General features: G+C 40.7%; 2 protein-coding genes across 2 annotated transcripts in view; both read right to left on the bottom strand.

Moving 5' to 3' along the window:
* Positions 1 to 1919: 1919 nt before the first annotated feature.
* LOC139344261 (uncharacterized) lies at positions 1920 to 11082 on the bottom strand. The gene is made up of 4 exons (XM_070982240.1): positions 10593 to 11082; positions 5975 to 9406; positions 4505 to 4579; positions 1920 to 2635 (listed from the first exon to the last, which is right to left on the bottom strand). Exons 2-4 carry the CDS (start codon positions 9334 to 9336, stop codon positions 2416 to 2418), a joined length of 3657 nt encoding a protein of 1218 aa, XP_070838341.1. The 5' UTR covers positions 9337 to 9406; positions 10593 to 11082; the 3' UTR covers positions 1920 to 2415.
* A 4117-nt stretch (positions 11083 to 15199) lies between these two features.
* Positions 15200 to 26955, bottom strand: part of LOC139344290 (protocadherin alpha-C2-like) — an 18476-nt gene continuing 6720 nt past the window's right edge. Inside the window, exons 3-4 of the mRNA XM_070982335.1 lie at positions 25662 to 25747; positions 15200 to 19434 (exon numbers count right to left, since the gene is read on the bottom strand). Coding sequence (XP_070838436.1) covers positions 19121 to 19434; positions 25662 to 25747 — 400 coding nt within the window. The 3' untranslated portion in view covers positions 15200 to 19120. The remainder of the gene's footprint in view (positions 19435 to 25661; positions 25748 to 26955) is intronic.

The following is a 26955-nucleotide window of genomic DNA, read 5'->3' as shown; positions in this document are numbered from 1 at the left end:
GATGACAAGTAGTTTCATTTTCTGTGAAAAATATTCTCTGATGTGGAACATAATTGCAGTATGTTGTCTGGCCTGTTTGTGTTTTGTTTTATAGACCCATTTGTCTTTGGCTCGAGGGCTCATTGTGGTGTTGTTGCTGCAATATTGTTTAGCAGTAACACTTTTCAAAATTGGCACGTCTTCTTGCAGAGAGCTGCAGAATCTCAGCAAGACTCTTCAGTCAAGAGTTTAGAGCTCTCTGCATAAGCAAGCATGGCTGAAGCTTGTTAATCCCATTTTCTAAGTTTCTCTATTGTCCTCTCTGTGTTCTTTTCTGCATTAATTTTGTCCTAGTTAGAAACTGTTTCTTCAAAACTAATGTTATACATAATAAGTATTTGTAACTTCTAGCTGCAGTCAATGGAAAGAAGTTATGCTCGATTGATACTAGAAATTTTTGTTCATGCAAAAAACACTAGCAAGATTTATGATGGACAATCACAGCTGTTAACACACTGTACGGCTGTCTTTGGGATCATTTGGGATAGTACATGAGAAGAAATGTTGTTAACCCTTATAAATGGCCCTTCATCACAACTGCATGGCACATTCAGAAATATAAATGCGTCCAACATGTTGAGTATTCCACCATTAACATTGCACTCCTTTAACATTTTCTCTCATAATGTGCAGTTAAAATACAAAATGATCAAAAGAACAAAATAACAAAAACGAAAACAGAGATATCAGCTTTTTATTTATTTATTTTTTATTTTTTTAAATTCCATGCAGTTGTCTTCTTTGTCAGAATCTGGGGCCTACATTACCCACAGTGCCATTTGGCAGCCAAGTCAGAGATACAGGTGTATTATGCTAGTTGTGGCTAATTCAGCCTCAGGTCGAGCTGAAAGCTGAGATGAGATCTGGTAAGCTCACTTCTTTTTAACTCTACACCCTCACATTTTTTCATTTTGAGACTTGTAATCTTCAGGCCCAACTGAACAGCTCTTGAGGTGATTTGTCAGACTTCATGCAGCTCTCTGTAGGGCCACAAAAGGCTTTATATGACTGTCTTACACATATGCAGTAGTCCTCTCCTGTGCCTTAACTACTGTAAACACACACTGAAGGGCTGCTGATTTATGATTAACATTATTTAAGATTCTTGGCCATCGTCTGAACATTGCACTTCTGTCTGCATGCATGCCATTTCTGGTTCAAAAAAACACATTTCCTTAAAGAAGCTGAATCTGTCTTGGTGGTATACCTGCATGAGGCTGCACAGCTGTTATACTTGCAATGGACCCACATTTCCCTCTGGTATCATTGCTGCAAGAATTTCATTCTCAGATGCTATTCTTTCTTTTTAGAGGTGTTTTAATTAAAGAATCACAGTATTTCCGGCTCAAAAGGGAATATCACAATCTTTGCTTGACTTACTGCTCAAATAAACTGTAAGTTCCTCCTTCCTCATAAGCTTTTATGCAAAATTTCTCAAAATCCCATGTTCCCCTTGCTTTGATAGTTTATGAAACAATCCACAAGGTTTTGTTTCATGTTGCTGGATCCATGAGTGTGTTCATGGATTTGTGCAAACGCCCATGAACATTTTGATTTTGACTCACGCTTCATTGCAGCCTTTCGTCATGTAATTGTTTTACTCAGAAACCTTTTATGAAGTTCAGATTGTTTGGGGATTTGGAGACCATCAGCACAATTGGCAAAGGCATAATGAATGTTTCTCTATGTTCGCCACTCTCGTGGCTAGTTTGCAGTTCTGAAAAGGTTTAGATGCACTGAGGCTGTGTGTCTAAGCTCAACATTTTTCTTTATTTCATTCATGAGGGTACAAAGAGAAGTTTAGCATTCAGAATTAAACAAAACTCAGGACTCAAATGAACAGATTTACAGACAAACAGTCAGAAAAATCTGCTTTATTTTTTCATTTTAAAATTATTCCATTCAAAAACTTGTTTTATACTGCACATTTAGTCTGAGGAGAAGCAGGTAAGGGGATAGCAGGTAACTGAAGGGGAAACATGACATCAACTGGAACTCAGTGTGCATTAATCATAACAGTTCAAAGAGAACAGAATCTCATATGTAAAATTAGATCAAGAAATCTGCGGCTGTGGTTCGCCATACATTTCAAGCAGGAATGTGGACAACAAAATAACATTAACTTTCAAAAGTAAATTCCCTATGGATGATACTAGCTGAAGGTCACAAAGATCAGGGGGAAATTTCAGTGCAAAATCCTGCTTATAAGCTTTGACGATGTGCAGGAGAGTGGAACTCTACTGGGTATGACTCTAATTCAAAGTAATCTCACTCTATGGGAAGGAAGGGAATAATAGGAGTCCTCTGCAAAGGCTTCTGCTGGTCACTTGTAACACAGGCTTATGGCTATTAAACAGCACACATGTATTGTTAGGCCTATACTTGCTGGATTTTCCTGGGCAGCCATTTGAACAGAGTCTTGCACAGCTTTTTGCCTTTCACCTTTGACTTTGATAAGTTCTTAATGATGACATTTCTGAGCAGGCTAAAGTTCAGGGGCTGGGATAGGTGCATGGAGAAGGCATTATTTCCTCTTGCTGAATGATTCAGAACCTCCAAGAAACGTCTTTCCTGCTGCCTGAAGTCATACTCCACACTAGACAGACAGACACGCAGCCCAAAATGACTAAAACTCAAACACAACAGATGTGACACAACACAGAATGTATACAATTCAGCTCTTGCCAAAGGATGCAAATGAACGCTGTGGTGTGTCAGGTCTGCATTCCGGCTAATTTATTTATTATTTTTATTATGCATCAAGCTTTTTTAGCTACAGTTCACTTTGCTTTGTGTGGTGCTCCTCATATGGGAAGCTTTGTGCTTGTCATATTTCAAAGTGGTTGATTGGTTTTGGCAGAAAGACATTCCCCAGCAGGGTTTCTTTCTTTCTTTCTTTCTTTCTTTCTTTCTTTCTTTCTTTCTTTCTTTCTTTCTTTCTTTCTTTCTTTCTTTCTTTCTTTCTTTAGGTGCACACTACTTGTTCAAATATTCTTATCTTCCACTTGGCCTTTAAGGACCAGATGCCAACACACACCAGTCAGCAAATCAACTTACGCAACATCTTTTTGTCATGCAAAAGGGGTTTTGAAAATAAGTAGATCAAGAGGAATGTTTTGAATATTTCAAGATAAGGACCATTTCAGGTTTTACTTTGTAGAGCTTGAAGCATTTTTCTTTTCCAAAAAATGATGAGAAGACTTTTAGATTTCTTAGCCTCTCTTTGCCTCTTTTCCACGTACAGTATTTCTGGGGTAATTGTTTTTTATTCGTATGTCTTCTATTGCCTCCATCTGATGCAACATTTCAGCTAATGGGTGCAAACCAGTTGGAATATTAGAGCTAACCGCTGGTCCATGATAAGTCTTAATACACTTTTCACTTTTCTGGACTTCACAGTTTCTCTTATGTGAAAATTTACCATACATGCTCAAATCTAACAACAGTCTTTATTATTATTGTCAAACAGGCGGATTTAAACAGTTTTTCTTAAAATTGCTGCAGGATGTGAAAATATGAAAATGCAAAAGGCTTCATTTTAAGATTATTTTAGATAAATTCCACAGCGTTTTACAGCTCGACTCATCTGCTGGAATACTTAAATTTCAATATGAAATGACATCACCTTGTCTGCACATTAACAATGCTCACAATAACTTCAGTTTAGTTAAAAATCATTATGCAGGCTGCTTGGGCAGAACCTGTTCCTCTTTGCTAGCTTGAATTTTAGTGAAACTCAATCTCCATAAATCTGCTGTGCGAATAGATTGACTCACATACATTCACTGCTTAAATTTGACACTTATTCCAGAAGATTTATGGTTTGCTTAGAGAGGAAAATGTAATCTCCCTATGTATTCTGAGCAAGAAACAAATGAGCAGTGCAGAGCTTTTCATTTGGTAAGCTGCCCGTACAGCAAGTCATTAATTCTCAGTGAAGTGAAGTGAGCAGGCTGGCAGACAACTGCCTGGCAACTGAACTAGCAAATGGACTCAACCTTGTTGAATTGTGTGTCTCATGTACAGGAAAGTTTAAATAAAACCTAAATTCTATCCATGAATGAAGTGATACATAGTCCCACTGCTGCAAGTGTTTTGTTAAGTAATTCTCAATTCTGGATATATTGAAATCCATGTTAGGTTACATTTATTTATTTATTTTTTTCAAAGTAATATAAATGCTCATCCTATCAAGTAGTGTCATTCTAAAATATCATCATTTTTTTTTTTTTTTTCTTAAATATCTCACTTGGGAATGCTTTAATCCCAGACAACTTTATCTAATGAAAGCTCCCTGCTCCAGCCTATAATCAGCGCAAAGCAGTTTCGTACTGTATACCTATTCCTAATGTTCTGCTACCAATGTTTTCTATTTGAGCAAGAGTTGAATTCTACAGCTTCTCTGATCTCTTATCAGTTCAAACATTGCATGCAGGCAAAATTGGCAATTTCACTACTATCTCACCTGTAGACAATACAAGCAGTCCTCTGGCAGGTTGAGCAGTTTTTGAGGTCCTGTCCAGTTTTGTAGCATCGCCAACTAGGATAACAGAAAGTAAATTAAATTGCATACGGTAAATAAGAGCAATTTCCCAAACTCTCCTCCTTTTCAGATTCACAATTTAATATTCCCCACACTCATCCTGTGTGTCTGATATTTATTCAGGCCTCTGTCTGCAGCGATGAGCTGCATAACATGCATTATGTCAGACATCAGTCGGTTATTAGGAGTTGGTTATTCTGAAACATGACCTCAGAGGCAGTCACAACTTATTAGCACACTACAGTGGGTGAGAATGATTGACAGAGACACATTGCCAGAAGGCGGTTTTAATTCCTGTTATTTGTCCCTGAAGAATTATATGGCTAAATAAATCTCTCTGAGACGTGCCCTCTTGAAATGCCCAACTAGGTTTCTGTCACACTCAGGCACACATTCACAGACCTGTTTGCAAACTTGTAACAATGTTAAAGCCTGACGTCATCACGCTACAATCCTAGATTAATAGGACATTTATAGTGGCTGTAACGTCAGCTTCATAACAACTCAACAGTATGTTCGCCTTCAAAAGGCCTTTGTGCAGCGTGTTACAACCAGTTTGATAAATGGTTGTTCCAGTGTTCAATGTCCATAATTAGCAGTTCAATGTCACAGTAAGTCAATAATCGACATTTTTGCTGCATCTAAATGAATTAAATTTTGGACAGATTATATTTATGTTCTTGAATGCATCAGACAGGAGGACCCTATATGTGTCAAATGTGCACTGACATAATTTGTCACCTTGCTATTTTACAATTTACTTGGGGGGTAAAACTAAACTGATCTCTGTACTGTATCTTTTGAAAAATATGTCTTCTCGACAGTGAACAGTATATCTTCATGTGCAAACTGCTTATTATTATTATTATTATTATTGTCATCAGAGTAACCAATAGTTTCTCCACTAAACTATGCATTAACACTCACATCCATATATACATATACTTACACAAATACACATACTTTTTTAGATTGAAACACAGTGCAGTTTGCCAATGAATGACAAACTCACTGAGTGGTTTCAGTAAATGCAAGTGATGACTCACTGGAAAGTCAAAGATCAGCACTGCAGGACAGCTTTTAAAGTAATTTCCTGGACCAAATTCTGGCAAACAGCTATACCTGTCCTGGACTGAATTTAGAGTATATCAATAGTCATATCTGACCCTGCAGGTGTTCTGTTGGAGTTAAACATACGTTAAATGTTTAACAAGCCTCATGGAATCTATATGTAACACAAGTTAAACATGTTACTGCAGTCATTTCACCTCCCCTACTTCACACACACACACACACACACACACACACACACACACACACACACACACACACACACACACACACACACACACACACACACACACACACACACACACACACACACCTTCTTACCCGCTAGTGGGAGTGTGACACGTCTCCAGGTCATGGATAATGTTAAGCAGAGTAGTGATCCTGTTCTTGTTGGCTGCCAGGCTGGCCTCCACAGTCTCCAGCCTCTGCTGTAGGGCTGCTGATTTGCAGCACTGTGGGGAAGGAGGCAGCAACAGGGCTGCATCAGCTGGGTGGGAGTGAGCCAGGCTAGCATCCTCTGGGCACGACTGAGGGGGAACAGAGCTAAACTCTGAATCCGGTCTAGCAATTGCCTCAGCCTTGCAGGACTGGAGGCGGGGAAGGGACGCCAGGTGCATTGTTGATGATTGCAATATGGAACTACATTCAGGGCCTGTGTGTGCACACAGCTCTCCCTTGCTGTTAGAAGGGGCTGGTGCGGTGAATGAAAGCTCTGGACTTGTGTGTGCGTGTGGTAGTGATGAGGTATCTGAAACAGAGTTTTGGTGGACTGAAGTTTTGGTGACGGGGTAGACATGTGCACTACTGTTTTCCTCTGATGAGATAATGGGCTCAGAGTTTGTTTGTGTTACAGTGGAGGCTGTTGGGTCATTGGGATGTGTCTGCTTATCTGCGGTGGATTTCAGCTTAATATTTGCATGCCTGACTGATATACCCATGGCAAACTTTTCTGTATTTAAATTTGTCTCCTGGGCTGTTTTTACTGGTGGGCATGTAGCACAGTACCCCTCATGCTCTGTTTCTGTGTATCCTTGATAATGTGCAAGCCTTTGTTGTTTCGTGTTTATGCAACCCTGCAGACAAGAGCTGCTTGACTTAATTAGGGAAATGTAATTCTGAAGGCTAGTGACCTGTGAGAGATTTGAATTTTCATGGCATTTTGACTCATACACAATTAATTCATTGATTAGATTACCACTGGATTTGTTTTTGTTAGTTTTGTATGATTCCAGCTGGGAAATAATGGTCGATTTAGGATTGCTTGCGTCACCGCCTCTGTTATGATGTTTTGACACATTTAGTGGCTCAGATAAAGCAACTGGAGTTGCTGTGGAGTCGTTTTCCTGATTGGAAACAGCACTGCATGAACCAGTTTGATTACTGGTTTGAGTTCTGCTGTCCGTTGCTTGTGTGTGACCTGGCTGATTTGTGTGCGGCACATCATTACGACTGAGGTCTCTGCTGTGTTGTGTTGTGTCTTCTGATTGAAGTGAAGTTGTACCTGATACACAGACATTCCTTTGGTTTTCTGTCAATGCAGATGAGGATGTGATGGCTGCGGATGGTGAATTTCTCAGATTGATTGAGGAGTTCCTGAGGGCTATATTTTTGTATAGAGTGCCACTACATGTAGATATGGGAGCTGCACTTGAAAGCAACCTTGCTCTTGAGTCTAGCGGTTTTGTTGCATTAGGAGCTGCATTTAATGATGCTGTAGAAACATGAAGTGCAGGTTCAGAATTTGAGTGGGTCGGTTGAATGAGGTGAATTTGTGTGGCTGCAGATGTATGTTTTGTGCTGGTGTGCGTCATTTGATCTGAATTAGAGTTATGATTCAAAGTGCTCTGTGGGACAACAGTGCTGAGAGGTGGATGTGGTGTAGCTGTGTGGAGTGTACTAGCAAAGGTGGGGAATCTATTTGAGTTCACTTCAGTGTCAATCAAAGATGCTTTACCTGGTGGTTTGCTGTCAGTCTTTGAGGGTGGCTTGTCTTGTGGATTACGACCTGAATTGGGTGAAGTACATGGCTGACTTGCAGGTGTCAGTTGTGCAGTTATTTGCAGTTTATGAATGGGGTGTAATGCGTTGGCTGCCAGCACAGTGGGACATTCTGGGGTCTTTTGTCGGCTATTACTTGTATTTGTTGCTATTTTTGCTCGTGCTACTTGTGTTGAGTGCAAGGTCTCATGTTGAGCATTCGCAATGTTAGCGGGAACACTTTGCATGGACATCAGTGGAGTATTAAAGGTTGTGGTAGTTTTGTGTGTGTTGGCAACAGATGTGTTCTCTGGTCCTGCAGCCGTAGTGTACAAATGAGGAGGTGGTGACAGAGTATTTTCAGGTGTAGCATGTACAGATACACATACATTTTGAGGCACATTATGTTGTGTAGAGTTGTGTTGCGCTAATTTGAAGGGCTTGGGATACGTGTGTGAATGTGGGTTGTTTGGTTTGGTAGCTGTGGCCATCTGTGGAGTCAATGTAAGACTTGTTGGTCGGTGGATCTTACCGTCCAGAGATGATTTTATGAAAGATTTTGTACTGCAATTATCTTGTCTTGTTTCAATAGTTGCTTTAGTGACAGTGATGGTTTTAGAATGTAGTATGGTTGTGGGTTGGGTGGATGTTGCATCACCGGCACCATGCATCTGTGACAAAGTGACCAAATTGCTCCTAGAGTGCACCGGACATGCTGGGTGTGGTGTTTTTCTGTACTTTAGTTCTTCACTGAGATATAACAGTTGTGGATTGACTGTAATGTGTGTTCTTTTGTCTCTGTTTGTGATGCTCTCAGAGATTTCATGATGGCTTGGCTGAAGGCTTTTTTCAACATGGGGCATGTGGAAATGCGTGGTGGTTGACAGCGAGGTGAGGACTTTCTCTCCAAGGCAAGCATTAGCAATAGAGCCTTTCTCCCCTAAAGTGACAACTCCAGCGGATGCAGACTGTCTCCCACCACAATGGCTGCATATTTTTTGTGACGTACTGAAAGGTCGAGCAGTAGATAACGGCTGCGTCTTCCCAGCCTGCTCTGCATCATGACCTTGCAGTCTGGTTTGGTTTCTTCCATGAGAGGCTGCATTCTTTACAGGCTCTGCTTCATCATTATCAACGCTAATTCCACCAATCGCCTCTGAATCGACCACGCTGCCGTTGGTATAGCGGGTAGCAGATTTCAATTTAGGCCTGACGCTGCTTACATTCCCTGCAAAGTGTGGGTTGGTCTTGATTGCCCTGGCATAGCAATAAGTCCCACCACTGTTCCACTGACTGCAGGTCACATCCTTAGAGGCCTCACCTCCAAGTGCTTTGAAAGTCACTTCCTTTTTGGTCTTGGATTCCCCACTTTTCTGTTTTAAAATAGCCCTTTTCTCCTTGTCACTCTTTGTTAGCAGTAATATCTCCTTGTGCTCTGTTTCCTTGGTAATATCGCTGTTGGGTGTTTGAGTAATGTTATCTGATGCCGTAGAGAGTGTATCAGTTAGCTGTACACTGTGCTGGGTAGGTGGTCTGCTTATCCCTGGGGATGTCTGAACACCAACGCTGTTCTGAGGTCCCCACGTCTGCAGCAGGGCTCCTCCGGTTCTGTCTCCTCCTGTTGTCCTCCAACCACGCACTCCAACCAGGGCAGGGACACCTAAAACTGGAACTGGTGTTGTCAGGTCAGCTGCTCGTCTCCCCATCTCTTGTCTGACTGACTCAAAAGTCTGATAATTCAAGAGAGCAGTTGTGTATCCGCACCATTACATCCGTCTAAAAGGAAGAGAGGAACAAGTTTAGAGTGTGAGGCATTTGAGATGGTGCTGTGAAAGAAATCCATGAGTAAGCAGGACAAGTTGAAACAATGCACAGAGCTAGAACTGAGACGAGGAAGTGCTTCAGTGCTGCAGAAATGAAGGATAACTAGAGTTGTCAAAAATCAATTGCAGATTTGAGATAAGCCAAAAAGAATTATGCTCTCATTGTTAAACTTTCCTGACATGGTGTGACTGGTCAAGAGAAAGGAATGACATTCTGTTAATGCTGATAGAAAGAGGAGGCTGTTGCTGTGAAAGCAATTGTTCTATATCATATTAGCATTTCAAACGTACCGCACACATCCCCTCTCAATGTCTGACAGCACAAAGAATAATTTATTTGTTGAATAAAATTCAAAACATAGCTCCTGTGGTGAACTCGCTCTCCTCTCTCGCTGAAATGTTTGTCATAGCAAGCAGCTTCCACTGTGTTGTCCTCCACATTCAGCTCACCTTGGGAAGAGGCCATAATGTATACACTGATGCTACACTGTAGACTTCATTAAGCTTGGCGTGCATTTAACTGGAACACCCTTTCACAGAGGTGGCATTTCGTGTGTGCCTGCATGTGTCCATACCACCCATGAATTCACATGTGCCAGTTTCCTTGTGTGCGCGGGAGGTCATTTTAATGATTTACGCAACAACAGTTCAGTCAACAGGGAGGTAATGTGTGGATTCTTGCATATGGACACGCATTTGATCATTATACATTTAAAAAAAAAAAGCAAAACAGCGCGTGTTGGTGCTTGCAAGCTTTGATTTATGTCATAAATTTCAAGCACAAGCATTTCAAACACATTCTGACAAGGCTCCCTTCATCCCCCCCAACAGCCTTCATCCAGGGATGTCAAAATTGCAAAAAGAGCATTTAGTCATCTATTATTTTGGTCGTTGTGTCAGTGAATGTTACATGAGCTCAGTCAAGTGACTTATGTCTGGTGACACCGTCTCAACGCTAAGTGACAACTGTCCTGCCCCCATTAATACACCTTTAAATCCCCCTTTGCACATTAAAAATAATGCATATTCTTGCCGTGCCACACACTTTTTGAGTTGTCAGGACTAAAGAAAAGAGCTGTTTCTGGCTTCAACGGCATTGCTACCTAATATGTGTTTGTGATTGTGTTTAGCAGGCATACCTGAGCGTTTGTTTGATCCGGCTGCAAGATGCCTTGTTCTCTTGAGTCCAAATGTCAGGAGCTAGTTTTCCGCTTTCTGTTGTATGTCCTCAGAGGTCCTCAAGGTTTGGAGTGACTTTGTCTTCATGTCTTAGATCCCTTAGTGGTAGGATTCAAACTCAAAGGAGTCTGCAGGCAGTCAGTTCTGCAAAGCAGTGGTGCTTAATGAGCCCCCTTTTCTACTGCTCAGATTCTGAAGTAATCTACCTTTTATTGATCAGGCATAAAGCCAAGCTGTGTCCTCATTGTATCCCTCTGTCCTCTTGTTTTGGTCTGCTCCATGCTCACTCCATAATCACAACACAGCAGTATGCTACAGTATGCTGCCCTCCAACACACTCTGTCCTACTATGTCTTGCCTTTTTACCTCCTCCTCCTCCTCTCTTCTATCTCTCTCACACCTCTCCCTCTCCCTTATTTCTGTCACTACCCTCCTTCCCAGCATTCATGTATCCTGATCTACAGCTGGGTGGAGAGAGAGAGAGAGAGAGAGAGAGAGAGAGAGAGAGAGAGAGAGAGAGAGAGAGAGAGAAGTGACTTGCAGCAGTGGTGTAGGGACTGTGTGTAAATTACCGTGCAAGTTAAAAAGCAGGAAAATGCACTGACAAACGTTTCAAAGCAAATGTAAATGGAAACAAAGGTTAGTTGGCTGAGGAGGTAAAAAAAAATATAAAAATCATTTTACCTGATCTCGATGCAGTAGTTTTAAAAAGTGTACAATTACAGTATCTCAAGAATATCACTTATATATATATATTCATTTCAAATGGCTATGTACTGTCAGGAATCACTTTATTGGCAATAACTTAATTGGTGAGATTTACATGCAAATGTTTTTTATTTGATTTGCTCTTAAGCAAAATACTTACATTTGTGCAACAGTACCAAGAAAATCCCTCTCATACGGTTGCATATTATCTGGACAGAAATGAGGATGGTTTTATTATATACAGGGCTAAATAAATGTAGAATAATATGCATTCGTTTACAATTAATTCATCATTACTCTCAATTTTTATCTATATTGTGACTGTTGCTGTCTTGCCTATGGGTCTACAGGCTGAGACTACTTTGTTAATTTTGTAAGGCTATAAGTGTGACAGCAAGGGCAGCAGGGTTTTATCATTTTAACTAATGAACTCTGACCAACATTTGGGTTTTTGGGAATAAGTCACTCTCACACACACACACATCATATTTAGTTATATGTTACTGTACATCAAGCACTTTCCAACAATCATTACAGTTGACAATATTGCAAATAATGGACAGAAGGAGATGAATATATAGGTAGTGACTGCACGTCATTGATGATAACGGTGACTTTGAATTAATAGAAACAAATTAATTAGACTACCTCTGTTGCATAAAAAATAATTTAAATATTATAAACATTTCAACAGGAAATAATTACCAATTTCTTCTCATGTTTCCATCAAAAATAAATGGCCTGCAGCGCATTAAAATGAGACTGTATGTAGGGCTTGTCAGTAATCGCAGCACTCTCGTGATCAGCAGTGAAAGTACAGCCCTTCCAAACTGTCCCACGGTGAGCTCTGTCACATTGAATTCTTGTTCTGGGCTTTAACACCAAACAAAAGTGGAGTCTGTTTCAGAACTCGTGTGAAAGTAACGATCAGAGCTCATTAAGCCAAAGTCAGTGAAAGTCAGGTCGAACTTGATGATCACAAACTAACCTACTTTTTTTACTCACTCATTTTGAAATGCTCCATCATGTCACTGTATGACAGCTATTCACAACAATTAGTGGGCTTATTGAATCCTAGTCTGGAGTCTGTTTAATTAGAATAACCTTTCTGCCTCCTTTAAAGGGAAGCCTTTTTAAAGCCTGTTCAAAATGGAAAATGGACTCTTTCAAAAGAACAAGCAAACAGAGAGAAGATTCACTTTATAGTCTCATTTAATGTATTTAATGAAACAACATTATATGCTAGGATTACAGTCAACCTTTGTATACGACATAAAGATTGGTAACATTTCCATTTAACAATTGTCTGCACTACTTTAAGCCAACTGGAAATGTGCAGTTGTCCATTCTAATATGACTTGCTCTATTACTTTACTCCTTTCTCGTACCAGGTCACTTCTTCATTGTGGTTTATTCAGGCTTGATTACCTCACTGGAACACTGTGATGTTATCATTTTCACGACTCCTATCGACTTAGCTGCAGACGTTATACTGACTGTGTTTATGTTCTTGTGGTATAATCTGATAGGCCATATAAATGTTTCACGTCATTTGTTATCAGAGAGCATCTTCTCAAAGAGCAGGTGGTTTACATAATTTGACAGCAGTTATCAGTTAATTGGTAACTGATCAAATTTATAGCTATAGCGTTGAAAGAGGCTCATAATTTAGGATGTCTGAGTGTGCTGAGTTGAGTAGATTGCACTCATATTCCATCACTGCAGCCCTGGGGAACCTGAGGCTGACTTTGTGAATAGGAAATTGCTCCATTGCCTCAAGGTGATTACACAATATTGTATCAGTGGAAATGCCTACTGTGCATTAATAATATGGCACAAAAGTTGTACTGTCACTGTCTGTTTTGCATTTATTCATCCTAACAGTTTGTTCTTTACAGAAGTGTAAATGTTAGTAATGTTTTCTTTATCACTTTTTCATCAGACTCTGATCGTGCTATCAGTTCTAGCTGTGATAATGAGCTGATAGTGAGCTAAGAACATGAGATTACAGGTTAATGAGGGGCCACCAGAAAGTTGCAAATATTTTTATATTTAGAAATAATAAAAATTACATGAGGAAGGCAGAAATTGTCAGTGCATACAGTAGGATGAGCTGTCCCATGCCTGCACGCTGATATAGGTCAAAAGGCACACAGACATTATCATTGTTCAGTTAAATACGTGTTTGCAATGGTGCTGGTGCACTTAAAAACTTTTTAGTCAGATTTTAAAAAGTTTTATACAACCATAACGTGGAATGTCAGAGCTGAATGCAGTAATAGGATTTTTTTTATACTTGTTTAAAGCTGCATTTAAAAAAATGGCCACTAGGGGGCGACTGATGATCAGACTCCAGACTGTAACAGCATTGAGATTTCAAAATTCTGTACAAAATGCTTGTTTGTTACACTTAAATTCATATACCCCGAGAAGTCCCGTAATATTAAAGAATTCGTAGAGTAAAAAGAAAGTAAAACAGAAAAATAAGCCTACTGCACATTCACAATTTCTGCCTGATATGAATGACAGGTGGGGCCTGTGATGAGTACTTTATCAGTCCATTCCCATTCACTGTCCCATTTCTCTATGTCATCCTTGAACTGCGTCAATATTGACTATTTTGCCAAATAATCATTTTTTTTGCGTGTCATTGGGATAAATTATGGTACATTCAAGTCATTTTAAAGCTTAGTTTTATAGAATATTAAATGTTGAGGGTTTATTTTGCTTACAAGGTAAGCAAATAAACTTGTCTGTTAATTATTCTGTGCATCAGTGATAAAACAAAAGAATACAGGATGCTTTTTTCCTGCATTATAGCATATGAACAATGTGGGTCAGTTGTCGGTCTTAGCTTTCATCAGTAGGTGTCAGTATTGCTGGAGAGATGGACTCTGAGGTGACGGAGAGGTGTGAATGAATGATTTCCTCAGACTGCAGGCAGATGGAGCCCATGGCACAGATATCAACAGACTGCTTCAGCCTACACAACATTAACACTGAGAAGCCTTTGTTCATAAAGATTAAGTTCCCATGTTAACCAGTATCCCACCCTCTGTGGTATCCTTGTATGCCTGCCATCTTGAAGTGTGCTGATATGACCCTTCACCCTGAGCTCGGCGGAGAATTTCAAGCACAAAAGGTTTTGCATGCGGCCTTTGTTCAGATTTTTGTCTTTGTTCCCCTGATTTGTTCTCAGTCAGAGGCCAGCTGCTTGGCTGATGATCCCCTTCCCTTGTTAACATCTATTTTCAGTTTCCTCTCACTCTCTTTCACATTTGGACAAGTTTCAAATGTGTTTCGACAGCGTTTGTTCCTGCCAAAAAACAAGAATGTTTATGACTTGGCTGAATTGAACTGGAGCGTTGAGGGAGGTGATTGAGCAATGTTGTGAGTGTGACTGGGTTGTTCTTCAAATTGTTTCACAAGGACAAATGTTTCAGTTTACAGCCGGTGCTTAGTTCCAAGTTTTTAATACTTTCTGACAGGAAAGATTCAAAAAGTTCAACAGTCCCTGTTGGATTACTTCTGGGATTAGTGGACTATTTTCATCTTTTCCCACCATATTCTAAAATATGTACTGGAATCATTCTATGATGTAATGTGGTGACAAAGTTACCTTCTGTTATCCGCCTATGTTTCATTGTAGTACTCAGGTTGTTCCTAATTAAAGAGAGTTATCCGTGCCTTGCCTTGATTAATTTCCAAATAATGGCCAACTGTGCCAATAAAATCTGAACAGTAAATATTCCCCCTGACAGAGAAGCACAGAAGGAAAGAACAAGAACAAGGAAGAAGCTCTTCTCACATCGGTTAACACCACTGTTCGCTGAAATCAAGCCAGAACACAGCTTGGATATTAAGATATTTAAGAAAAACTTTATTTGTGACTTATTAACAAAACACATTACCAGATTGATGAAATCATAAGAATCACTATTATCACCTTTACAATGATGAAGCAGGTGTACAAAAAAAGTTATTAACAGATCTGCACTGTCACAGTCCACTGGTGTGTGCCACTCACACCCAGTAACTGAGGAACATTCACTATACACAAGCAGAGAATACATCAACTTTATTTTTTTATACCTTTTCTATGTCTTTTAATGTTTTTTTTCCTTCTTTTATTTATTTTTTCTCTACTTAGCGAGGAATAGATATGGAAGGTGAGTAAATGGGTTGATTTCACAATAGTGTTTGTTTGATCATCATTTCGAAGCTTAACACAACTTTAAGGATCCATTTTCTTACCTATGAAAATCATGAGGGTAAAAACAGAAGAAAAAAAGCGTCTTGTAGCATAACACGATAGCATTATGTATATCTAGAAGATTAAATTCATTTTCGACAGGATAAAAAATGTGATTCTTTTAGGTTTTTCCACGTTGCTGTTCGCACTAGTGTATGTTGTGTGTATGTATGTGTCTGCGTCTGCGTGGTTGAGTGTGGGTCTTTCAGCGTGTGTGTATTGTCTTTGAGAATGTGTATCAGAGGTATATGTATTCCAATACGCATTTCCCAGTGGAAAAACATATCTATGTATATATAGTATCTATATAGTATCTGTTTCCTTTGCTTATAACATGCAAACAGCCACTTGGTGATCTGACAGCACAGAAGTACACCTGAAGGACGGGGCAGGGGGGATGGAAACATGTGCATGGGAGAGATTGAGCCTGATAGCAGCACCTATATAACCCTACTGTGACTGGTAAGACGATGGTCTAAAAAAGGAACACTGAGGTGAGATTTTCTGACACGTTTCATCATGTTAATGCCGGTTCAGTATCTACTGCTCGCAACACCTTTTCTCTACCATGCTAGACCTGGCTTTCACAAAATCAGGGCCAAATAAAGCTGATCACACTTGGGTCACTGCAATTTGTACGTTTCTCCCAGAAGCATTTTGTGCGCAAAAAATGTCCAATTTTCGTGGCTTGCTGGTATCAACTTCCCTTGTTTCAGCGTCTATCATTGTCGTTATCTCTCCTTGGCGCACAAAACGGTGTGCTTCACCTCCATTAATCCCCAAGTGGGACCCCCCCCCCCCCAAGTCAACCACTAACCTCTTTCCACTGCTGCTGAACTGTGCTTCACATATTTTGGAAGTAGTTCTAGCTGACCCCAATTGATCAACTGTCACTAATGGCTGACACACAGGAAAAACTGCAATACTTCCGCTTGCGCAAAAGAGGAATGACTTGCCCAATTAACTCTACAGTAGTTTCATTATCTACACAATACACTACAATGACTGCGCTTTTCCAACTCTTCTTTTGCCTCCCCATCTTGTCTCATTACATCCAACACAGCATAATGTCAGTTTTTGCTATCAGACGCCCTCGCGTTTCAATGCGTGGAACCAATGCGAGAGATGACAGAGCTGTCAACAGTGAGCCGTCAGAAGAGACGCTCCGGCTGAGGAGCCTGAGCTCAGATGAAGCTGAACCTAACAAAAGATGTGTGTGTGTGTGTGTATGTAGTATATGTGCATGTGTCTCTGTCTTGTATTCCATGTGTAAATAAGTAAATACACAAATGTTACTGTGTTACAACGGCACAGTTCATTGAAGGAGAGTGACTTGAAAGATGTCGTCCAACCATGTTGATTCGAAGAAACAGGAGTAGAGGGAGGAAACAGGCAGCGGGCAAGCAAATCCTACAAGCACTGAAGCAGTCGAGGCAGTGGTGCAGGGCTTGAAGAACAACTACTTAACATTCAAAGACAGAAGTAGAGGGATCAGGCTTGAACAGAAATGAAGCAACAAGCAACTTTCCTGCGTCCCAGCCATATAATACACTCCCATATTAAGAACAGCGCTGGCCTTCAGTCTTGGAGTTTCCAGAGAGGGGTGTGTGTCTTTTTAGCATATCATGTATGTACTGTAAGTTTGTGTATAAGAGATCAAGAGAAGTGTGTGTGTGTTTGCTTGTGTGTATGTGTGAGTAGGAGGCAGAGAGGGTCAGTGTTTGTGTACAATAATGTGTGTGTCAGACTGGGTGGGATTAAGACCCCGATGACCTGCGCCATATTCCTGGAGAAGAGGCAAGGTCAGGGGCCGGTTGCATCAGCTGCACGTAGGTTCCCTTGCTATATCCGAAGTAGCCACGAATCCCGATTCACGCATTGCTAAAACACAAGCGGTAGCACCACAAAAATTGTAACCTTAAGTAACAACTAAATAGTTAAGCAAGCAATAAAGCAGGTGCAAATGATACAAAGTCACACAATTGCACTCACTAACAGTAAAGCAGGATTTTTTTTCTTTTGTACACGGCATGTTTCTTGTCCACGCCATTTTGTAACTTAAAGGACTGTAGCAGTGATTTGGATGTTTCCACCCATTTTCTACTCTGAATATTTTCCACTTGAGTTTTTACTGTATATCTTTCAATGTGTCTTTTTCAGGCAGAATCTGGTTCCCATCCAATTGTATATAATATCTAAATCAACATTCTGAGACTTGCTTGACATGCGTAATCCATCACATGTTTAATTTAGCCTTACTGTGATAATGCAATGCAGTTTTCAAATGAATCTGCACCTCAGCAGCATTGTCATGTGATAAAAAAGTAACTTAAACAACACTTTGATGGATTTCTTCAGGTGGATGGAAAAAGTCTGGAGTCTCAGCTCATCTGTTTTTGTGTGCAAACAATCCCTGCCTGAAAGATGGGAAAAATACTTCCCAAAATATTCCCAAAACGCAACGGTCTGTGACACAAAATTTGTAGAGAATGGACTAAAACATGCAAAAACTAGTATTGTCCTGTTAAGAGTCAGATATTGATTCTATTTACCAATTTTTATGGCAATCTAGTCAACTACAAATCCACATGGTTTGTCATCAGCATGGTACTGATTGGCTACTCATCTCAAATCTTAACGCTACAGATGTCGAATTCCCCCCTTACTACCTATGGTACAATTGAATTTAGGAACTTGCTAATTGCAAATTAACTCACAGTCATGGAGCCACTACTTTATACCCCAACCTGGGAACAAACTTTCGCATAGTTGGTGCAACCCAGTCCAGATCCTCAGCCTCTGCAATGTGCTATGTTACACTAAAACAGAGCTATTTATTTGAGTGTGGTCCTGCTTGTCTCAGACACCTCATTCTTGAAGGTGCTAATCTCATGGTACACATACTGTATGTTGTTACTTTTTCATTTTTTATTTTTTTTTTTTACAAAAGACCACATTTTCTGAATTTCTACAAGGCCTCCATAATATTGAAGACAAAAGCCTCTGTTTCATCTTTTTTTTAGTTTGGCTTTCACTTCACCTCCAACTAGGTGAGCCAAAAAGGAAGGGGGCTGCATAAAGACAGAGATTCCAACATGGGCAGTCTCAGCTGACAATGGTCAGATACAAAGAGTACACCCTTTCAGGTGTTTTTGTTTTCATTATACAAACTGGGGGAGGGCTTGGGGGAGGGGAGATTAATCATAAAATCCTTTCAGTTTAATTTGGTCCAGCCTTTGGATGAAGTCTGTCTACTAAGAATATTAATTTACCATAAACCTTGGACTTTCATTGGCCAAAGTTATGGGCCAAATGAGCCAAGACAGAGAGAGAAACATTTGTTTAGCAAGTTCACATGGTGTGGGGAGCCAGGCCCGATCGAATGAGGGTTGGCCACTGTACAATGTCTATGCAAATATGATGCAAGGAGGCTCCCTCGGTTCTACAGTATGCATTTGGCTTTTTTTCTGGCTCTGTGATTGGGATGGTAGCTTGTTGGTAGCTCTGCTTTCAAATCACCCTTCTCCTCTATTCGTCCCCCCCATCATCCTTTCCTTTATCCTTCTTGTCCTTCTTGTCCTTCTTCTTCTTTTTCTTCTTCTTGGCCTCGTCCTTCTTGCCAAAGCTTATGAAGTCACCTTTGTCATCCACAGGGCCGGCGTCATGGCGGATAGAAATGATGGCTGGGGATCCGGGGATGATGAAGGCTTCAGGAGGAATCTCTCCAGGCTTCAGGGGCTGAGGGGGGCCGTAGCCTTGTGCGGCACCATATCTGAAGTGCCAGCTGTTGCTGTTGACTCCAGCACCCACTGGGGGTGATAGCTCTCCACCACCCTCTCCATCTACACAGGTATGATAAAAAAAAAAATGAGAAAACATGTCAAATATGGCTACACATTAAATGTATTGATCATTGTGACCACACTTCAGCAAAGGAATAGTTCTATTATATCATCCTATATCTCACTAATGGAGGTGTAAAAACATTAATTCTCTATTTTACACAAGGTTATGGTCCTATTATTTGTTCAACATACAGCAGTTGCCAGGCAACAAGCAGAGACTCCAAGAAAGTGCTGTGAATTTCATAGTCGCTCTTTCCACATATTGGGCATATTTCCATTGCTAACAAGTGGTAGAAGCAGGCTACCTGGACTTCAGAGGCATGTCCCCCACTTCTATTAGCTTTCACTTTGTGAATTATTCCTCAATAGCTGCATGACATGCATTGTTCCTGACATATTATTTATTATTTGGACTCTGAGATGTTCAAGAAATCTACATATAAGGAATAATCCAGCAAAACCGAGCAGAGCAATAGCTTTAAAAGGAGCCACAGCGAGGGGACATATTCAAGACAGCAATTCAGCTGAGACCACAGGAGGGAACACTGGAGGGGACTAACCTTTAAACCACAGGGATGTTTAAGTTGAAAATGTGATTTTTTTTTATTTGTATTTGAATGATGGCAGCAGATTAATCCTACTCCCATTAGGAGGTCAACCTCTTGTACTCAAGCATGGATGTGACAGAGAAAGGAGCCCAGACAACAAGTCAGAAAAAAAGACACTGCAAAAAAAAAAGGTCTATATAGAAAAAATATTATGTAAAGTGAAAACCAGACATATCTATTAAGGTCAAAAGGTTAAAGGAAGGAGGACGCTAGCTGAGATAAGGAGAGGGAAAGAGAGAGAGAGAGCGGCAGAGAGCGAGAGAGGCAGTAAGAAAGATGGGGGTGGGAGGGTTTTGCAGACTCGGTGCTCTCAGGCCCACACCAGTTCCCTCTGCACTGACCTACTTTCAGACGGGATTTTATTTAGATCAAACACAGGCCCTTGCAAAAAGATTCTGTTTGATTTTTCTTTGTAGGCTATTTATGAAATTGCTGGAGCGCTTTCAACCACTGTCCCATTGGGAAGTACACTATTTTGAAAATACACACTGTCCATACGCACAGTGTCCCACTGAGTCCCCGCAATGAGCTCATCGACTATGAGAATAAATTAAATGCACGGAACACAATAAGAGTAGATGTTATGGACACCGCAACACTGCTCAAGAGATGGCTCTGCATCCTGCAAAGAGCCCCTTTCACAGAGAGACATACAAAATTATACAAAGTAGAGGGGACATGGATTGACACAATACACCACAGACTTGTTTTTCTTGGAATTTTAGAGGAGGTCACTAATTTAAAGAGCATATGGCTGCAGGTCATATACAAAAATCACATATTAACTGATGCAAATGTGACGCTGTAAAGCACTGATGTTTTGAATGTAGCAGGAGAAGGCAAATATTGTGGCTTTTCATAACATGGCAGCAACAAACCACTGTGGCAGGAACATAAAAACACAGACACGCATAAATAATTTCTTTTCTACTTGCAAGAATAGAAGTGCTCATTTTTAGGTTGCATTAAAAAATTAGCATGTGACGAATCACGATAAATAAAGACATGACAGTTGAGGAATTTTTATGTTGTTGTCTCGTTACATCATTTTTACGGATGATTTAAAAAAAAAAAGGCAAGTGCAGCTAATTGACCTCAGTAATTTAGCTAGTTTAATGATTAGTCAGTGTCAGATGTTATCATCTTATCTTACCATTAGTGGAGTTAGCGCTTTAATACTGTAATGCGAGTCTGTTTCTGAGGATTATGGCGTTTGATGGTATGGTCTGTCTGTTTGTGTTTAATCTGGGTATTAAACCCGGGAAGATGATCTGGTATTTTAAACAAGTCACATTCAATGGCTCTCAATGGTTAGGCAAGGAAGACTGCCTCTCATGTGGAGGAGGACAACCATGCTTAAAATAAACTGAAAAGACAGCCAGTGAGTTAAAGGAGATGTGCAGAATACTGTGAGGCACAATGTGGATGAGCTTACTGAGCCAGTAATGCAGTGCATGTACACAGTGCACCTCCATTTTATATAACCTGACACACCATTTCCTGCTACCTGACGCTCCTGTTTAAAAGGAAGATGATTTGATGCTCATTCAGAAGAGTTTGGGAATACTTTACTCAGACAGTCTTGTATTGATAGATGACTAAAGATCTATAAATGGTCTTTTTTTTTTCTTCGCATTTTACATTTGTTTTCCACAGGTTACTGTCAGTAACCCTGAAAAACACCTTCTAGGAAAATAGACTTCTTGCCTTCGGGGACATGAATGCATTCAGCAAATTCCAAGAGACTATGTCTGTTTGATCAGAGAATATTTTGTGAGCAAAGATTACATTGTGCAGAAAAAAGGTCAATGGGTGCGCAAAGTGGAGCGGGTTCATCTGGGAAGCATGAATGTGCACGGTAGATCTGAACAGATAAAGCTTGATGGAGGTGCAGGTGAGGGGCTTGCTGAACTATCAATATTCATTCTCTGTGGCAAACAAATATTAGTGTAAGCTTTTAGAGAAACTGGTGAGATATCTTTGATCAAAGTGTGTGGAATTAATGTTAAATTATAGTGATTACTGGATCTGCTATGACCTACTTCTTTGAATATTGGACAATTTATCGTGGTGGAATAAACAAAAGCTTAGCTGTATTTAAAATTGTGCAGTTTAAGACTGTTATAATATGGTGAATTCTTTATCTACTATTGGCAAGATTACTGGACCGGCAGGAAAGCTCCACTCTGCAAACTGCAATACACTATAATTACTGTGTTGTGGCTGTGAAGCCAATTGTACACTATCCCAACAGTACAGTCGCTGTCTTATGTACAGCCGATGAGGCAAGAGCAGTTCAGATCCCTATGCATGACCAACTGTGCTAAAATGTCAAGTGGCCGTGTAGCGTCTAATCAACTGCATACTGTCTTGGCGTCTTGGGACAGGGCTCTCTGCACTGGCTGTGACAAATCCAAACCTCTGACATTGTTAATTAGAATCCTGGCCATGGTATTAATCTGAAATACTCCTACGTGTGTGTGTGTGTGTGTGTGTCCATGTATTACCATCCATGCCACATAGACTCGCGATACTTGTGGAAACATAATGCAGGTCTCCATCATGTAAATCATTCAATTTTAGGGTGAAGACTTATGGGTAAATTAGGAGGAAATTAATGCAAGTCTATGAAATGATGGAAACACCACTCTGTGTGTGTGTGTGTGTGTGTGTGTTAAACATTAACCCATAACAAGCAGGTCCCGTCACTGTACAACTATGAGGAGCTTTGCTTCCCCTCTGCTCCTGTTTCTCTAACACGGAGGATTATTTGTAACTCTGCCATTGCTTCATATTAGCCTATATTTCCCAGCAAACACGCATCTGAAAGGGATTATGGTGTAACTGCTGGTAAGCAGGTCAGCACAGCGCCTTGTGAGGAGGTCGCCATGACACCTGATGTAGATTTGTGAGCGTCTGAAGCCTCATTTCGTGTAACCTGATGTCCTACATTTAAAATAGGCTATGTTATTCCCTGTCTAGTCCGGGATAAGGGGTCCGTCTAAAATGAATCCCTCTGGTGGTTTGTGGCACACGCACAAATCTGACAGCCATGTAGCGCCTGTGTAAAAATACGCGGTGCGTCACATGTATTGTGCATGAGACACATCTACCTAAACCATTATGTCCTGCGTTCTTCTCTCTCGCGGCGTGCCCTCGTCTCCTCTTAACACCTGCCCTTGCTGAGTCCTCTTCCCTTTTCCGCTCCCTGCTCCTTCCTTTTTTCCGTCTCTAAATCTTCCATTCAGAGATATGAGCGGTTGCCATGGAAACTGCCTTCGCCCACTCCCCCGCTGATGGAGGGTGCGGCTGCTGCAGCAATCCCTCAGTTAGACAGTGTTGCCAGGCAACAGGTCACATGGCGTTCCCTAGCAACAACACTACTGCAGGAACCTGCCAATCCTCTTAACCTTTCTCTTCCTCCATCCCCCCACACCTTGCTTTTTTTTTTATCCATCCCCCTGTACGTCTACTCTGCTCTTCCTCTCCTTTTAATGTTCCCGGATCTCTTTTTTTTTTTTTTTTTTTCCATGGTACTCTCTTATTACTGATAACAGCTTCTCTCCCCCTCTGGCATTAGACAAATGTCTCCTCATCTGCGCCATGGGTCACTTACATAAACACGGTTTTGAGGGTGCCGCATTTGGATGCATCACAGCATATCAGACAACTTCATCATGATAACAATTCACTGCAGACATGAAAATGTGTCACAAAAAAGGCTCCACCTCTTTATGCATAATAAAGAGGATCAAGCTGCAATCCAGTGCATGTCTGTTCCTGAGCACTGAGCTACATATTATTTCCTAATGCAACAATGCACCCCTGATCGGTCTGCAGTACGCTGTGCACTCTGCTTAAAGACAACATTTGAGCCTTGACATGACCAGAGAGGCATCTGTTCTAAATAAAAAAAAAATACACATTTCTCTGCAGCAAACTGGCACAGAGATACTGGGAAATGGTACAGCGTGTATCAAAAATTCCCCAGCTCTGTTTTCTACGGGGACAGAATCTGACAGACAGTAAGATACATTCTGTCACTGACTCGTTGAGCGATCGAGTGTGATGCTACCCTTCACCCTCAGGTCTGTACCTATGTTTTAATTCTTGGAGCTAGACAGAAAATCAATGACGGGAAGCTTGGCTGAAGGGAGGAGGGGACAGCTCACAATGTTCCAAACCGTTGCGAAATCGTAGTTATAAAAGTCTTCCAGTCAACTGACAAAAGCTGTTAGACATTAGCTCTGAGGCAGTGTGTCTGTGAATAATGAAGCGCAGGTCACTTTTGGGGCCAGTTCGACTTCCACTTCTGTTGTGCTGCTACACATTTTCAGTGTTGCCACCCACTCAGGACAACACATTTCTCATTAAAAAGCAGTTGCCTTTTTCAGTCTGTCGCACTCTATGCTGCCAGCTGCTTTTATGGGAGGACACAGTTGTTTATCTGTGGCTCTGCATAAGGGCCCCAGGCTTTTGGCACCTCAGCTAAGCTCTGTATGAACATCACACTGGAATTTAAGATCATGTAGATATTCAGAGGACAATTCTCTCAAATTCCAAGTTAAAATAAAGATGAAATCAACATATTATATACAATTTAATGCAGTGGACAAATTGTAATGTGTAATTAGGATTGAAATGGGCTTTTAGATGTGCTGACCTTTATTTTTTTAAAAGAACTGACACTTGTAACTAAAATGTGTTTACAACCTGATTGTCTCAGCACTTGCACTGCTCGTCCTATGGGACTCCATTGTCCTAGATATTGGCAGTTAACGGAATAATTCGTCATCTTGGGTGATACACTTCTTTGCTTTCTTGCTGAAAGGATGGATACGTCTCTTCTCTACAGTAAATATGAAGTTAGAGCCAGGACACGGTTCCCTCAGTTTAGCAGAGACCAAAAGTAAGGTGAATCAGCTAATCTGGCTCTGTCCAAAGGTAAATGTTGTAATGCTGACTTAAATAGCTGTCTTAGTGCGCCATGGGCAGAAACACAGACGTCCTCAAATGCATCTTGCTTCATTCATTCAAATGTAGATGTAAATGTAGAAGTACAAATGGCATCAGTCACCTTTTACTTGTATTAGTTTTCTGTCACCATTGCCCCAAAGAAGCTGACACTCTGGGAGCTTTTTTCAACACGTTCTCATTCCCAACTTGTCAAGTCAATCGTCAGTTTTAGCGTCATTTTTCAGCATGTAGGGCTCCAGAGTGAAGTTAGCAATAATGAATATACAACGTCTGGTTAGCAACATCCAGCAAGGCTTGCTGAAAACAGTAATAAACATGTGGTTCACAATGTAAAACAGCTGCACTTGAAATAAGAACGTTAGTTACTCGAACACAAAGTTCCGTATGTTTCATTACTTAATTTACAAAAGAAATTAGCATTCACTTTGGGTTTTCACATGGGACCCAATCCCATGAACTACGCCACTTGATGCATTGTGAGTGAGAACAGGCTATCTAGAAAGTCTACTGGACTACACTGCATGAAGATGTACCCAGAGTCTTAAAAAGGGATCGTCACCAAGCGTCCATACGTGATGATATAGGAGTGAGAACAGGTTGGCCTTTTCACTCTATGCTCATTGCTGGATTTCTACTCACCTGCAGCGCTGGACACAGTGGGCCAGTTCTGGACCAGCATCCCCTGTGCTCCCTGCATCACAGAGGACTCCTCCATGTGGACCGAACTGAAAGGCAGAACACATTCAGCAAACTCAGTGAGACTCATCGAATCAAACCAAAACCCTATTCTCCTCTGCTCATTCTTAAAGACGTTAGTTATCATTAGATATTTTCAAAACCTCAACAGAAATGGTAGCCCAATTATTTGCCTTTTCTCTCCATCCTTCCTATAAGAGGTTACCATACTGACTGCCATTTGAACAGTTAGAGGATGTGCTTTTCTGAGCACTTGGCCAAGAAATAGTCCCCTTTGTCATTTGTACAGTTTGGATTAAACAAAATAAATATCATGTGTCTTCAGTCATCTGAAGAGGTGCCTATTTTGTTAACTTTGCAAAGACTTAGCTGTTTCCCACTTTTTCCAGTCATTATGCTAAGCTAAAATAAGTAACTTCATATCGCCCCAAGAATGATATCAATGTTATTAAGCCCATTTCATAATATCTTAATCTATTCCTTTAATGAGGTGATTGTTTTTTTTTTTTTTTGTGTGTGTGTGTGTGTGTGTGTGTGTGTGTGTATAAATGTGCCCTTTGTAACTACTGCATTGCTTTATGAGAAGCAAAGCAAAGCAAAAACAGATGTCAGAAGATAGCTGTTTAAATGAGAGCAGCCAGGAATCAGTAATCTTAGCAAATATCAATGAGGCTGAAACATCCCAAGCTTCCTCTGAGAAACATAAGAACACTGGGGAAATATGACCACACAGAATCATTAAAAATGCATCTTTTAGATTTAGAAAACTCTCATCTTTTTGTAATAAACATACACAGCCAAGTGCATGGATGCAGTCTCCAGTCTGGGCTGAGAATTTTCCCCCCATACATTCATAATGAATATAGCACTCACGGTATAGGAGGACCTACCCTGACTGGGGCCTCTGCAATGCAGCACATCCAGCATGTATTTCCAACTGCAACACGCTCGTTATGTTGAATTGGGATTTGTCGCGAATGTAAAATGATCATGTACATTCTGAGCAGTGTGGGGTTTTATGCTTTTACATAAGCAAAGGTGCTGGTTTAATGTGGGAGAATATGACACAGATAGGACTGGTGTTTTCTACACTGACTGACTTCACCAGGATATGTGGGTCACTAATGTTGGTGCTACATGCTGTGTGTAGTGTGATAGATTACAGCATGCACGTGTTGGGGTAAAGCATTAATACGAGCGTCTCTACGTCTATGCGCGTTACAGGCACTGCCACTTC

This window comes from Chaetodon trifascialis, chromosome 16 (assembly GCF_039877785.1).
Source record: "Chaetodon trifascialis isolate fChaTrf1 chromosome 16, fChaTrf1.hap1, whole genome shotgun sequence".
Taxonomy (NCBI): Eukaryota; Metazoa; Chordata; class Actinopteri; order Chaetodontiformes; family Chaetodontidae; genus Chaetodon; species Chaetodon trifascialis.
Note: the sequence above shows the minus strand (reverse complement) of the source record. Positions and strands in the feature narration are given on the sequence as shown.

What these genes read in the sequence shown, in the direction of transcription:
- LOC139344261 (XM_070982240.1), bottom strand. Translation starts at nt 9,336, where the DNA reads ATGGGGAGACGAGCAGCTGACCTGACAACACCAGTTCCAGTTTTAGGT. An exon ending in TGTCACACTCCCACTAGCGG is followed by an intron (nt 4,580 to 5,974) that starts GTAAGAAGGTGT and finishes CTGTTATCCTAG; the next exon opens with TTGGCGATGCTACAAAACTG. An exon ending in ACTGCTTGTATTGTCTACAG is followed by an intron (nt 2,636 to 4,504) that starts GTGAGATAGTAG and finishes CTGTCTGTCTAG; the next exon opens with TGTGGAGTATGACTTCAGGC.